The sequence below is a fragment of the Apodemus sylvaticus genome, chromosome 9, assembly GCF_947179515.1.
Source record: "Apodemus sylvaticus chromosome 9, mApoSyl1.1, whole genome shotgun sequence".
NCBI classification, from domain to species: Eukaryota; Metazoa; Chordata; class Mammalia; order Rodentia; family Muridae; genus Apodemus; species Apodemus sylvaticus.
In genome coordinates, this window is record NC_067480.1 from 70,709,736 (window position 1) to 70,726,308 (window position 16,573).

The 16,573-nt window shown below is 38.1% G+C and overlaps 1 protein-coding gene across 1 annotated transcript in view; it reads left to right on the top strand.

The window, feature by feature from the left end:
* St6gal2 (ST6 beta-galactoside alpha-2,6-sialyltransferase 2) overlaps positions 1 to 16,573 on the top strand; it is a 95,828-nt gene that overhangs the window by 41,202 nt on the left and 38,053 nt on the right. The window contains exons 4-5 of the mRNA XM_052192319.1: positions 10,167 to 10,264; positions 14,559 to 14,660. Coding sequence (XP_052048279.1) covers positions 10,167 to 10,264; positions 14,559 to 14,660 — 200 coding nt within the window. The remainder of the gene's footprint in view (positions 1 to 10,166; positions 10,265 to 14,558; positions 14,661 to 16,573) is intronic.

Genomic DNA, 16,573 nt, shown 5'->3' on the forward strand with positions numbered 1-16,573 from the left:
AAAAAAAAAAAAAAACTCCTCTCCAGATTTATTATGGTTTTATGTTTTTGAGCATCTCACCTGCATACCTGTAAGTGTGCAATGTGTTGTGTGTCCTGGAGTCAGTGGGACTAGGAGCCGAGCCCTATTCCCCTGTTCTTCTCCTCAGCCCCTCTATGTACATTTTTGAGGCAGAGTCCTTTGTGATACCTCTATGCATGTTCTTAGCGCCTTTAACTGGTTGAATGAGGTCAAGTACAATGTGGAGAGTAATCTGTTTTCCAAAAGGGTACAGTGACGACCAGGCTTCCTCATAGCACAGATTGACATACAGTGTCAACTTGGTTGAAGGACATAGAGTAGGGGTGAAGTACATTTCCCACAGTGGACTTTATATCCTGCTACAGATGGACTGGCCTAGGCTCACCAACAGAAATCTCAGTTCTTGGTGGACAGTATTCATTTTCTCACCCTTCTTTGCCAGAGGATTATCTACTGTTCTGTCCTGCCCCTCCTCCAGCATATCTCTTTCTGGTAGTTTTAGACCCTTTGTTCAAGGAACCTTCTGATCAGGTCAATTCCATTGCCGTGTCCATAAGCAGGCAGTTAAAAATCACTCATTTATTTCACAAGCCTGTACTTACCCTCAAACGGTTCTTTGCTGAGCACAGACTAGAAATGTGGCTGAAACGTAGCCTTAGCTTCAAGCCTGGATGCAAAAGATCAGTTACTACAGTCTCCTCAGGTGGTAGCAGATTCTAAGTCACTAGTCTGAAAGTGACATTCAGGGGACAGTGCTCCTTCATTATAGGTGAATAATTTACTGTGTCTTGTATTCTTCTAGGCAGATCCTTTAGTTCTGTGTCCTTGAAGAGTGATGGTGTCCTGCAGACAACCCAGACCTCAGCCTCAGCTCCTCTGTTTGTGAGGAATGAGATTAAGTGGGAATTTTTTTCTTTTTAATGTTAAAAACCCAAGGCAATAAAAACGAATTTGGACGTGTAGTGTGAGGTCTCTGTGTCTCCGTGCTGACATTACATCAAGCTCATAATAACACTATCCATGTGTCACATAAGCTTGTAGGAAAACCCAGAGCAGAACAGCCTGCAATTTATTAAGAAAAAGCAGTGGTTTAGAAGTCCCCAGGGTGAAATAACACCACAGCTCTTTCTCATTTCTGAGGACCAATATTAAAATTCAGAAGAGGAATTTAAGCATTATGCTTTGAAGCAGGCAGTAACTTTCTTCTGGTTTTGTTTAGCTTTAAACACCTCTGCATCGTAAATATACAATACATGAATGGTTCTTGCATACAAAAGAGAATTCTCTTGTCCTTTATTCCTTCATAAATGCCCATAACTAGAGCTTTTAAAGCTCTATTTAAAATTTGGAAGAGTTTGTGAAAATAACCAAGAGCTATTTTTCTGGGGAATATGAAAGGCCACATATATTTGTTAATTTCTAGTATCCAAATTTAATTTCCACAGAGTGGTTTCATGATTAGAATTGTAATGTCCCAAATGAAGAACAGGCTTAAGGATTTGGTTATTTGCTACCTTGGTTGGTTTGTTCTGTCTTATTTTGTATAGGTTCAGATTTTATAACTAGAATTTTTAAGTCACAGAACTATAGTGTGGCTTGGTTTGTTTAAGCAAAAGGCTGTTCATTGCTGATAAGCTGGTATAGCAGAATCATCACTGCACGCAAGGGCTGGCCACCTTTCTGCTTACTTGAAGTTGCCATTGCAAACCTACATGGTCTTTAATGGCTCTCAGAAAACAACATCAACAACCATAAACAATGACAACAGCAACAGACAACAAAACCCTTGAAGTGTTGGACATGTGTGAGCTAACCTCCACTGCCCCCTTCTGGACAGGAGAAGTGCAGATCAGAGAGGCAGCCAGCATTCACATGGTGGAAAATTTAAAGCAATCCAAGGCAGTCCCATAGTGTAGCCCTCCCTCAGCTCTGCCAGGAAGGCTCTTGAACTAACGTCACCTACTTCTTCCTTTTTAGAAGGAGGCCAGCCTCTCAGCTTCCCCAGGTGTTGGTTTTGTGGCCATTGAGTCCTATTTTGGCTGCCCCATGCTGTTAGACCAAGATCTATGGAACTGTTGTTTGTCGTTTGAAAAGTATAGGGATTGTAAATGCCTTTACCTTCGCATGCACATATAGCCTGGACTGTTTTTGGAAACATGGAGCATTCTTTCCTGGAGTTATGAGACATGTTTTTTTGTCCTACAGAAGTGACAAAAATTCCTGGCAGGGCTGTGGAAGTCCACCAGAGAAAATAACAATGTTCTGAGAGGAGATATCACAGTCCTGATATAGAAGACCAGGGCTTGTGTTATTGGAAAACTGACCACTGTCATGTAGGTGGAAAATAGGAGGTAGCGGAAGAATAAAGGGGAAGAACCCAAACTAATTTCTGAAGCAAGTCTTGTATTTGGCAAATTCTGATAACTACATTTAGAAAGCCAAGAAAGCAGTTCAATTAGTCACTTAACCATCACTAGATTCTTGCTGACCACAGCTTTATCAGACGCTGTTCTAAACACAAAGATAAATAAGTGACCCGGCAAAAACTTCAAAGTCTGTATTATACTGTGGAGAATCCAGATCATATTAAAGGGTTGCAGCATTAGGAAGTTTGAGAACCACTTCCCTAGGGCAATAGTCATTTAAATGCCTAGAGATTTATGAGAATAATTTTATTAGTTGGAATTACAGCTAATTTACTTGAAATATATACCTTGCTTAGGACACTGGCTATGTTCATCAGACAATGACACAGAGACTGTGTCACAATGGTGGACAATATGGCTTTGGACAGCGTGGATACCTAGGAGACACGGTTGGGGAATTGGTGTCACACTTGTTGCCCAGCCCTATGCCCAAATCCTTCTGAGCCCCTAGTAAAACCCTCAACTGCTTGGTGTCTCCCTCATCCCTCTTGATTTCTTTATGGGTTTGTCTCTATCACTTCAAATCTGTGATTCATTATGTTTTCTAGGGCCTATGCTCTACAAGGTAAAAATCAATTTTTATATCTCAAAATGTTTTCCTTTTCGATTTTGACAGATGTATTGGGAAAACAAAAGCAGTGAAAAATAAAACTGCTGGCTTCTGAGCACACACCTAAAGAGGGGTGACCCTAACACTGGTCGCCATTGTTTCTTTATTACTAAACACTAAAAAGAATGAGTGCCTTGTTTGCTGTAAATGAGTTTGATGCAGCAGTCAAAATGAGCAGTTTCAAGAAGTCATGGCCTTTTCCATGCAGGTGTTTTTCAGATCCTGTGTGACAAAGAAAGCTATGGGAAAAGGCACCTATGCATGGGAAAACCCTATGGGATGGAGTTGGAGGATGGACTAGCCACTCATGCCATGAACCGCGGTTTTTATTTGAAAAATAAGATGACTGACAGACTTTAATTATTTTGAGCTAGACACTTGACAGCTTCCTTCTCAGAGAAGGAGTTAAATGAAACTGTCAGTCTTAGAAAGATAACCGACAGTATTTGTTGCCATGATAAAAATGAAGCTTTTAACTAGGATCTTGGAAGCTTCCCTTACTTGAAAACTGATGAAATCCATGGTATATTAATCAATATGGTCTTTGGATGATTTATAATAGAACATGACAATATTTAGAATCATTGCCTAACTTGTGTCCTGAGTATTCAAATTAACTGGATAATGACATGTTTTAAGAGCAATACAAAATAGATTATAAAGTGGCAAGCTAGTTGGATTGTTGTATTTATACACATTCATTTTAATTTCGTTTTTTATGTTTTCATAGACTTTCTTTATTTTTCTTTTTTCTTTAGACTTGTTTCTTTTTAATATTTTTTATTAATTATTTTTATATACTTCATATTTTATTGCTCTCCCCACCAACCCCTCCGACTGTTCCACATCCCATACCTCCTCCACTCACCCTGTCTCCACGTGGATGTCCCTACCCCCACCCTACCTGACCTCTAAACTCCAGGGGGCCTTCAGTCTTTTGATGGTTAGGTGCTTCAACTCTGAATGAACACAGACCATGCAGTCCTCTATTGCTTGTGTGCTAGGGGTCTCACATCAGCTGGTTTATGTTGCTTGTTTGGTGGTCCAGTGTTTGATAGATCCCAGGGGTCCAGATTAATTGAGGCTGCTGGTCCTCCTCCGGGGTCACCCTCAGCTACATTCAGCCTTCCCTAATTCAACAACAGGCATCAGCTGCTTCTGTCCATTGGTTAGGTGCAAAAATCTGCATCTGACTCTTTCAGCTGCTTGTTAGGTCTTCCAGAGTGCTGTCATGATAGGCCCCTTTTTGTGAGCGCTCCATAGCCTCAGTAACAGTGTCAGGCCTTGGGACCTCCCCTTGCACTGGATCCCACTTTGGGCCCATCACTGGGCCTTCTTTTCCTCGGGCTCCTCTCCATTTCCATCCCTGTAATTCTTTCAGACAGGAACAATTATGGGTCAGAGTTGTGACCGTGGGATGGCTCCTCCCTCCCTCATTTGATGCCCTGTCTTCCTGATGGAGGTGGGCTCTGTAAGTTCCCACACCCTATTGTAAGGCATTTCATCTAAGGTCCCTCCCTTTTAGTTCTGTGAGTCTCTCACCTCCCAGATCTCTGGTGCATTCTGGAGGGTCCCCCCAACCTGTTATCTCCCCAGGTTTCCTGTTTTCAATCTTTCTGCTGGCCCTCAGGGCTTCAGACATTTTCTCTCCCCCAATATCAGATCAGGATCCCCTCTCTCCACTCCCTCCTCACCCATCTACTTTCCCTCCAATGTCCCTCCCTCCCTCCCCACTTCTGATTGCTGTCTGTTCCATCCCAAGTGGAACTGAGGCATAATCACATGGGCACTTGAGCTTGTTGGACTTTTTGAATTCTGTGGACTGTATCTTGGGTATTCTGTACTTTTTTTTGGGGGGGGGGTTAATATCCACTTATTAGTGAGTACTTTTTTCCACTGTATATTTTTGGCTTCTTTGTCAAAGATCAAGTGTCCATAAGTGTGTGGTTTTATTTCTGGGTCTTCAATTCTATTCCACTGAGCAACATGTCTGTTTCTGTACCAATATCATGCATGTCCTCTTGGGTCTGAGTTACCTCACTCAGGAAGATATTTTCTAGTTCCATCCATTTGTCAGCAAAACTCAGGATATACTCATTGCTAATAGCTGAGTAGTATTTCATTGGGTAAATGAACCACATTTTCTGTACTGAGACATCTAGGTTGTTTCCAGCTTTTGGCTATGACATATAAGGCTGCTTTGAACATAGTGGAGCACATTACCCTGTGGCATGGTGGGCATCTTTCGGATATATTCCCAAGAGTGGTATAGCTGGGTCTTCAGTAAGATCCATTTTGATTTTTTTCTGAGGAACCTCCAGATTGGTTTCCAGGATGGTTGTACCAGTTTGCAATCCCACCATCAATGGAGGAGTGATTCTCTTTTTCTTCATCCTCTCCAACATGTGTTGTCACCCAAGGTTTTGATCTTAGCCATTCTGATTGGTGTAAGATGGAATCTCAGGGTCATTTTAATTTGCATTTCCCTGATTACTAAAGACTTTGAACATTTTGGGGTGCTTCTCAGCCATTTGAGATTCCTCCATTGTGAAATCTTGGTTTAGTTCTATACCACATTTTTCTATTGGGTTGTTTTTTTTTTTTTGTTTTTTTGTTTTTTTGTTTTTTTTTTTTTTTGGTGATTAGCTTCCTATGTTCTTTATAATTTTTGGATATTAGCCCTCTATCAGATGTGGGGTTATTAAAGATTTTTTTTTCTATTCTGTAGGTTGACAATTAGTATTATCGACTATGACCCTTGATTTATAGACACTTTCCAGTTTCATGAGGTCCCACTTATCAATTCTTGATAGCAGAGCTTGAGCCATTGAAGTTCTGTTTAGGACCAATGAGTTAGGAGTCAGTGTGCCAGTGAGTTCAAGGCTCTTTCCCACTTTCTCTTCCATTAGATTCAGTGTACCTGGTTTTATGTGGAGGTCCTTAATCCACTTGGACTTGAGTTTAGTGCAAGGTGGAAAATATGGGTCTATTTTCATTTTTCTACATACATAAAGATAGTTATACCAGCACCATTTATTGAAGATGCTTTCTTTTTTCCACTGTATATTGTTGGCTTCTCTGTCAAAGATCAAGTGTTTGTAAGTGTGTAGTTTTATTTCTGGGTCTTCAATTCTATTCCATTGAGCAACATGTCTGTTTCTGTACCAATACATGCAGTTTTTATCACTATTGCTCTGTAGTAAAACTTGAGGTCAGGGATGATGATTCCCCAAGAAGTTCTTTTATTGTTAACAATTGTTTTCACTATTCTGGGTTTTTGCCTTTCTGGTTGAATTTGAGAATTGATCTTTCCATGTCTACAAAGAATTGTGTTGGTATTTTGATGGGGATTGCATTGAATCTGTAGATTGCCTTTGGTAGGATGGCCATTTTTACTATGGTAATTCTGTGATTCCATGAACATGGGAGATCTCCCAATTTTCTGAGATCTTCTTTGATTTATTTCTTGAGAGACTTGAAGCTAATGTCATACAGATTTTTCACATGTTTGGTTATAATTACCCAGAGATATTTTATACTATTTATGGCTATTGTGAAGGGAATTGTTTCCCTAATTTCTTTCTCAGCTTGTTTGTCATATGTATAAAGGAAGGCTACTGATTTATTTGAGTTAATTTTATATCCAGCCAATTTGCCGAAGTTGTTTATCAGCTGGAGAAGTTCTCTGGTAGTATTTTTTGGGGGTTGCTTATGTACACTAACGTATGATCTGGAAATAGTGATTCTTTTATTTCTTCTTTGCCAGTTTGATTCGCCTTGATCTCTTTTTGTTGTCCTATTTTTTTAGCTAGCACTTTGAGTACTATATCGAATAGATAAGGAGAGAGTGGCCATCCTTCTCTTCTCCCTGATTTCATTGGGATTGCCTCATCTATGTCTTCATTAAATTTGATATTGGCTGTTTGTTTGCAGTCAATTGCTTTTATTATGTTTAGGCATGGACCTTGAATTCCTAATCCCTGCAATGCTTTTAACATGAAGGGGTGTTGTATTTTGTCAAATGCTTTTTCTGTATCTAAGGAGATGATCATGTGACTTTTTCTGTGAGTTTGTTTATATAGTGGATTACATTAATGGATTTAAGTATTATTAAATCACCTTGCATCCCTTGGATGAAGCCTTCATGATTGTGGTGAATGGTGGTTTTGAAGTGTTCTTGGCTTCAGTTTGCAAGAAGTTTATTGAGTATTTTTGCATCAATATTCATAAGCAAGATTCGTCTGAAGTTCTCTTTTTAGGCTGGGTCCTTGTGTGGCTTAGGTATCAGAGTATTGGTAGCTTCATAGAATAAGTTAAAGTTAGGTAGTATTCCTTCTCTTTCCTTTTTATGGACTAGTTTGAGGAAAATTAGTATCAGGTCTTCATTGAAGGTCTGGTAGAATTCTGCACTAAATCCATCTGGCCCTGGGCTTTTTTGGTTGGGAGCTTTTTTGTTTGTTTGTTTGTTTGTTTGTTTGTTTTAAAGATTTATTTATTGTTATGTGTAAGCACACTGTAGCTGTCTTCAGACACCCCAGAAAAGGGCTTCAGATGGTGATGAGTGTTACAGATGGTGGTGAGCCACCATGTAGTTGCTGGTACTTGAACTCAGGACCTTGGGAAGAGCAGCCAGTGCTCTTAACTGCAGAACCACCTCTACAGCCCCAGATGGGAGGATTTTAATGACTTCTTCTATTTTCTTGTGAGATATAGGCCTATTTAGATAGTTTACCTGCTCTTGATTTAACTTTGACATATGGCATCTGTCTAGAAAATCATCTATTTCTTCTAGATTTTCCAGTTTTGTTGAGTATTGGCTTTTATAGTAGGATTTAATGATTTTTTGAATTTCCTCCATTTCTGTTGTTATATCTCCCTTTTCATTCCTGATTTTGTTAATTTCGATACCGCCTCTGAGTCCTTTAGTTAGTTTGGCAAGGGGTTTATCTATCTTGTTGATTTTGTCAAAAAATAGCTCCTGGTTTTATTGATTCTTTGTATTGTTTTCTTTGTTTCTTTTTGGTTGATTTCTGCCCTGAGTTTGACTATTTCCTGCCTTCTACCCCTGCTGTGAGTTTGGTTCTGTTTGTTCTAGATCTACCCGATTTGTTGTTATGTTGTTAGTGTAAGATCTCTCCATTTTCAAGAGGGCACTTAGTGCTTCAAAATTTCCCTTTAGCACTGTTTTCATTATGTCCCATAATTTGGGTATGATGTGTCAATATTTTCATTAAATTCCAGGAAGTCTTTAATTTCTCTATTTCTTTCCTGATCAAATTATCATTAAGTAAAGGGTTGTTCAGTTCTCACATGTGTGTGGGCTTTCTGTAGTTTTTGCTGATCTTGAAGACCAGCCTTAGGCCTTGGTGATCTGATAGGATGTAGGGTATTATTTCTTTTTTTTATTGATATATTTTTTATTTACATTTCAAATGATTTCCCCTTTTCTGGGTCCCCACTCCCCGCAAGTCTCATAAGCCCTCTTCCCTCCCCCTGTTCCTCCATCTTCATGTATTGGGCAATAGTTGCTTTTGACCAATTACATGGTCAATTTTGGAGAAGGTACCATGATGTGCTGAGAAAAGGTTTGTTCTTTTGTTTTAGGGTGAAATGTTCTGTAGATATCTGTTAAGTCCATTGGTTTATAACCTCTCTTATTTTCACTGTGTCTCTGTTTAGTTTCTGTTTCAATGTGAGAATAGGGTGTTGAAGTCTCCCACTATTATTGTGTGGTGTTCAACGTGTGTTTGAGCTTTAGTAAAGTTTCTTTTATGAATGTAGGTGCCCTTCCATTTGTGGCATAGATGTTCAGAATTGAGAATTCGTCTTGGTGGATTTTCCATTTGATAAATATGAAATGTCCTTCTTCTTGGTACTTGATAACTTTTGGTTGAAAGTCTATTTCATTGGATATTAAGATGGCAACTCCTTAAGATTGTTTCCTGGGACCATCCTTTTACTCTGAGGTAGTCCTGTCTTTGTTATTCAGGTGTGTTTCTTGTATGCAACAAAATGTTGGATCTTGCTGTGTATCCAGTCTGTTAGCTTATGTCTTGATACAGGTGAGTTGAGTCCATTAATACTGAGAGATACTAAAGACAGATGACTCTTGGTTCCTGATATATTTGTTTTTGTGGTTGGTTTTTTGTGCTTCTGTTTCTCTCCATTTGGCTTTATTGTGAGATGCTTAATATCTTGTCCTTTTCTTGGTGCAGGTACCTTCTTTGTGTTGGAGTTTTCCTTCTAGGATCATCTGTAGGGCTGGATTGGTAGATAGATAAATACTGTTTTTATTTGGTTTTGTCCTGGAATATTTTGGTTTCTCCATCTATGTTGATTGAGATTTTTAGTGGATAGAGTAGCCTGGGCTGTCATTTGTGTTCTCTTAGAGTCTGTGTGGCAAGACTTTTCTTTTAATTCTATTCCTTCACTAAAAAGTGATAAAGCAGACTCAAAGGCATTAATTTTTAGACTGTCTAAAAGAAGGCAGCAAGATTAGATGGCAGTTTTTATCATGAAATCAGCTCTATAGGCTACAAATACCCAACTGAGCTGCTTCTGTGGTCCCAGCGTCCCTACCTGTTCCTGTAGATCCTGAGTCTGCATGTTTTTAAACTTTAAGTGGACTGATTGTACAAAGTATGACATTGTACACAATATAAAAATATAACAAAATAGGTCACCAGCAATCTACTAGTTTTGTCTATGTGTGTGCACAGATATACATACATAGTACTTTATCAAGGAACAAGGGGACACATCCAAAGAAATGTGTCATTCAATGACTTTGCCAGTATTGAACCTCATATAGTATACTTTGAAAAAGAAAATGTCACTGTTACAAGGAAGTATAACTTGGGACTACATTTATATCTCTGAGCTGCTGTGGTCTGGTGTGCACTAGTGCTGTGTGACTCTTGAATATCCATGCTAGTTTCTTTAACCAAGCTATCATCCAAAATCAACATAAAATTATCTAAAAATCTATGTATGTGTAAATTAATTTTATTAGTGGTTTCTAAGTTTCAGATATTGCAAGATTTGTTTTAGTGCTTTTTCCCTAGATTATGTGATTTCACAGAGAAAAAATGTCACTTATGTGCCCCTAGATTCTCATGATGCAGTTTTGAGATTTAATTCTGCCCCTACACATGGCTATGAGAAAGATGTTGGAAATAAAACCACAGTACGCATCATTAATTCTCAGGTAAGATGGATGAAGTTTTTTACTGAAACATTTTGTAGGCAAATCATAAAAATATTGTTAGCATAACCATAATACCATTATTTTTACAGATCTTGTAATCACAAAGAATTAGTGAAGAAAAATACCAAGAAGAAATTTAGATGTGATTTGGAGAGGAAAGATGAGTAAGACCAAAGGGAACTCAGATTAAACATAAAAAATGATTTTTACTTGTGTGTACATATCTTTGCTATTATAGATCAGTGGTTTTCAACTTTCCTAATGCTGTGACCCTTTATTACATTTCCTCACTTTGTCGTAACTCCCAAGCATAAAGTTGTCTTCATTGATCCTTCATAATGTAATTTTGATATTGTTAGGAAAAAGTTAATGTAAATATTTTTAGGGATAGACATTTGCCAAAGGTTTTGCTACCCACAGCTTCTGTCATAGATTAATTTGATTCAGTTTATGAACTGCAAAATGCTATATATTGCAGAAGATATAAAGGAAATGAGGAATGCAGTACTAAGGGGAACAAAACCACATGAAACATGAGAGCTTGTAGTATAACTTTGAAACTTCAGTTTACGATTTGGAAATTTGAACAAATGAAAATAAGTTGCTTAGTAGGAAGCAGAAATACCTCTTTTTTCTATGCTCATAATGTCTTTTGAATTTACGGAAAGATATTTCCAGAACAAACTAGAAATTGTAGAAAATGTAGAAAAATGAGGCAAGTGATTTATTGTGAACTGCTTGCAGAACAAGCTATTATCACCCTGTACTATTCACTGCACCAGGCAGCCTGCAGCAAAGTAAAAAGAATTACCATATTTTCTTCATCCTTACTCACTAGTGGTAAGATCTACATTTCATCTAATAATTTCTCAGAAAGTTATAAACCTCACCAAATTAAAATACATGTTTCCTGTAAGGCATATCCTGATTTCAGAACTATTAAGATGTGATAAAATTAAAAATGTATCTTCATAAAAGTGAAAATTTTAGTTTAGTTTTAAGTCAATTAGTTTTAGGTGAAGTATACCCTGATCCCCTCCCCTCTGAACTCCTACCACTGTTCCCTCTGAATTTCATATGTTATTTTCTTCTGGTTTGGGTTGTTGTTTTGTTTCCTTTGTTTATATTTATATTTATATATATATATATAAACTACAAAGTGCACTTAGTGCAGCCTATATGTGCAAGGACATGGCCTAACTTCTGTAGCTTTGGTAGTCTCTCAGAAGATGCATCCCTGAAAAATAACCAAACCTGTCTCTCTCGTCCCACAAATCAATTCCTAATAGCTTTTTAGCTAGGGGTGGGACTTCATGTCTACACCCCCGACCCATGATGAAATTTTTACTGGCTTAATCTTGTGCAGGTATTGTGCTGTTAGATCTGAAAAACACTGTTTAGATGTAGACACACACTGTGTCTGTCTCTTACGCTTTTTCTAACCCTCGTTTCACAATGATCTCTGAACTTTGGGGAGATAAGATATGATATATATCTCATTTATTGATGGGAATTCTTAAGTTTTTTATTCTATACTTGTTCACCAGTTCTAATTTTCTGTGCTAATCACAATCTATTGTAAAAAGAAGCTTCTCTGACAATGATTATTGAAATATGCATGAATCTATGAGTATAAGGGCAAGTCATTAGATGTCAGATGCTAAATAGTCCTCTCTGAAAGCCTACCTACCATAAGTTCCTGGCCCTGTTGATTGTACAAAGCATGAGTTCTGTTTATGGTGGGGACTGAAATCCAGTGAGAAAGGGGTTTGTTTGTCCCATAACTTTCATGCCATTATTGCACTAGTAGGCATATTCTATTGGACCAGTCATTTCCATAGCTCTCAGGCTTTATATCTAGATGGTAACTTTTCACCTTCATAGCACTATGAAATCTAGTCAGTGGGATATGAAACCTCTAATCGATGCCTGGTTGATTTCTCCATGCCTTATGACTGAAGTATGTGGTGTCTTTAGCAGTAGAGTCTTGCCATTAGATTCTAAAGGGTAACCAAGGGCAGTGGCTATGACTTACAATGTTTCAGCTACACATGGACAAAAAATAAATCCCAAAGAGGTAATCTATTCAGGGCACTGGGTTTCTTTGTTGATAACATAGGTGTCTGGAAGAGGCTTTGCCCCCCTATTGTAGGATAGCTCTATTTACCTATTAAGTATATACATGCATATATATATATATATATATATATATATATATATATATATATATATATATATATATATGTGTGTGTGTGTGTGTGTGTGTGTGTGTGTGTGTGTGTGTGTGTGTTAGGAAACTTCTGTAGTAGTATGTTTCCATAAGACATTTTCAAATGGGTTTCATCTTGTTGCACACACACACACACACACACACACATTGTTCTAATCCTACCTACCCTCCTATCCTCCATCTCACTTAACGACATTTCATGTCATTTATGTTCTTTTACCCAACTCCCATCATCTCTTACTGGGTTCCTGACTTCTTTAGATATTTCAGTTTAAACATTTTCCAGGAGCCATTCCACTTACATCTCAAAACCTCCTCCTTCCAGCCCTCTTACATGCTCAAGCCTGCCTTTAGAAGAAGAAATTCAGGTTTGCAAATATCAAGTTGGTCAGCACATATAGAGCTCATGTTGGTTAGAACAAACAGAGCTCACCTGCAGTTGGGTTACTATAACAATCTCTTTCCACTTCATCTCCTCGTGATCATTTTAGTTTGCCAGCTTCCTTGAAGCCCAAGCCAGCTTTGTCATGAGATTCTGAGAGAAAATTCTGAGAGACTACTTCCTAGAGACAATGTTTAGAGACAGTGTTTGCCCCCTGAGAGACTGTTCCCCAGAGACAATGTTTTCCCCCTTTACCCCTCCCCACACCTGCTTGCTTGCCTTTATAACGCCCTGTGTGAAAATTAAAGATTGACAGCTTGATCAGAGTACAGACTTGCTGTCCAGGTCTTTTTGTGTCTTTCTTGTCTCTCACCTTCCCCTAGGTGGTTCCAGGGACCCTGTTGACTGTCCTGCGGGTCGGGACAAACATTCATATCTAAAGAGAGAATCTGAAATGTTTGTCTTTCTGAGTCTTGTTACCTCATTCCAGAATGGTTATTTCCAGCTCTAGCCATTTACCTAAAACTTTCAGTTTTTTCTTAACATGTGTATAGTAAACCATTATGTATATGTGCTGTAGTTTCATTATTTATCATTTAATGGGCATCTAGGTTGTTTCCTTTTCCTGGCTTTTGTGACTATAGAAGCAATGAACATAGTTGACCATGTATGCGTCTTTGTAGTAGTATATGAGCATGAGGGTATATGCCCAAATGCATTATATGGGTCAGAGACTAGATTTATATCCAGACTTCTGTGGAACCTCCACATCAGCTTTTATGGTGGTTGTACCTGTTTGCAATCCCATCAACACCTAGTAAGAATTTCCATCTGCCCATATCCATACCTGCATTTTTTTTCTTTTTAAAATTTAATTCTATTTTATCCATTCTGACTGTCATAAGATAAAATATCAAAATAATTTAAACCTGCATTTCTCTTAGGTAGATAATGTGTATTTTTTGGCTAAGGATATTGAACATTTAAAAAACATTTCTTCTTTTGATAACTATGTTTGGTTCTATGCCCAAATTTTTAATTTGATTGTTTGTTTTCATGGTGTTTAATTTGTTGAGTTGTTTGTATATTCTAGACATGAACACTCTGTCAGATATATAACTGGTAAAGAGATTTTTCCCATTCATTGGGCTGCTGCTTCACTCAAGTGATGGTGTTATTTGCTGTACAGAAGCGTTATAGCTTCATGAGGTCCCATTTGTCAATGGTTGGTCTTACTTAATGCCTGTACTTGATAGTTTTTTTTTAAATGGATGGCAGGTGAAATTATTGGGTCCATCAAGAATCAGATAGGATCTGGGAGGAAGTACTACAACTGACACCTACTAACTCAATTCTAGCAGTTCTTTACAGATACCTGTCTCATGTCACAATTAAAAGGTAATGCGGAAGCCAGGAGACTGAGTTAGCTAAGGAGTTTCATCTTGCAAGGAATGACAGACAGTTCTGATAAAAATGGAGTACTTTGTGGGTTTTGTTTTGTTTTATGTAAAAAAGCAACAAGCTTTAAACATACTTTGCCTTTCTCCCTCTCACAAAGGAGAATATAAAATCTAAGCCTTACTCTCACTCTTATTTTTAATTGTGACTTGTTTTAAAAACATACTTTTGAAGAAGCAATCACTAGTTATAAAGATCTTCATTTTCCCCCCATGTGCTTACAGATTCTGGCCAACCCCAGCCATCACTTCATTGACAGTGCTTTATATAAAGATGTAATCTTGGTAGCCTGGGATCCAGCTCCATATTCTGCCAATCTTAACCTGGTAAGTGTTTTTCTTCATGCCCTAGACTATTGGTTAGACAGTGTCTCTCTTTAATTACTCACAAGAACAAATCACTGATAGGCACAAACTCATCTGTGTTTCATGCACATTTTTGACATCACTTAGAATAGCATAGCCACCTTCTGCAAAGATGAATTTCCTCTGAGGAATAGAGAAAGTTAAGCATATATAAGGGCTTAGAAAGTTGTAGTTACACCTAAAATAAGACTGTTCAAACTGGCAGTTTTCCAAAGTGATAGGATAGTGATAATGGTTTTGGAGATAAACTATGTGTAGTTGTCAAGAAAAATACAAACTGCTCATTGCTATTTAAATAAATATCTGACTTTCTTAAGGATGATTTTTTCTTTTTTTTAAAGGAAAATACAGTTGTTATTTGTAATGAATAACAGAAAAGACAAACCAACACATATTAAGTCAACAAACTTCAAAGTTATTTCTTGAAAATTCTTTGTGAATTTTCATCTGAAACTAGTTCTCTGTTATTTTAAGATGGTTGATAATGAGGTTATATCCATTTACCATAACCTCTGAAAAGTCTTTCAGAGAACATATTGTGCTATTAATGACTCATTTATAACACTGATAGTCACTGAACATGTATTAGAGTTATGTTCTGAGAACCATGGGCCAAACATTCAGAGGTTGAAATCCTAATCCCCACAGTTATGGTATTTAGAGTTGGAGCCTCTGAGAAGTGACTAGGTCCTGACCACAGAGTTCTTATGGTTGGGATTATGTCCTTATAAGAGAGAACCTTGGAGAGACCTCACCTCGTATGAGAAAATGTAGAGACGGCATAATATATAAACTGGGGAGCAGATTTCACCAGACACTACATGTTTTAGCACATTGATCTTGGATTTCTAAGTCTTTGTGAATGTGAGAAAGAAATTCTCTTAATAAACCACTTAGTGTGTGGTATTTTGCTATAGTAACCTGAAAAGACTAAGGCAATCAAAATGTCAGTTATTATTAATATCAAATTATTACTGTTAATGATCCATAAAATGACACTCAAGACATTGGTAATCACTTATGAATTACATTAGCTATTGGAGAAATCTATGTGAAACTACCATGTATTTTCTTTTGTTTTCTTTTTTATTGGATATTTCCTTTATTTACATTTCCAATATTTCCATTTTCCTGATTTCCTGTCCAAAAACACACTATCCCATCCTGCCTCCTGCTCATTAACCCATCCACTCCCTCTTCCCTGTCCTGGCATTCCCCTATACTGGGGCATTAAGCCTTCTCAAGACCAAGGGCCTCTCTTCCTTTTGAAGTCCAACAAGGCCATCCTCTTCTGCCTATGCATCTGGAGCCATGGGTCCCTCCATGTGTACTCTTTGGTTAGTAGTTTAGTCCCTGGGAGCTCTGGAAGTACTGGTTGGTTCATAATGTTGCTCCTCCTATGGGGCTGCAAGCTCCTTGGGTTCTTTCTCTAGCTCCTTCATTGGAAACCTTGTGCTCAGTCCAATGGTTGGCTGAGAGCACCCACCTCTGTATTTGTCAGGTACTGGCAGTGTCTCTCAGCAAGCTACTATCAGCAAGCACTTGTTAGCATCCACAATAGTGTCTGGGTTTGGTGAGTGTATGTAAGATAGATCCCCAGGTGAGTCAGTCTCTGGATGGTCTTTCCTGCAGTATCTGCTCCATACTTTGTCTCTGTATCTCCTGCCATGGGTATTTTGTTCCTCCTTCTAAGAAAGATCAAAGTATCCATACTTTAGTCTTCCTTCTTCTTGAGCTTCGTTTGGTCTGTGAACTGTTATCTTGAGTATTCTGAGCTTCTGAGCTACTATCCATTTATCAGTGAGTGCATACCACGTGTGTTCTTTTGTGATTGGGTTACCTCACTCAGGATATTTTCTAGTTCCATCCATTTA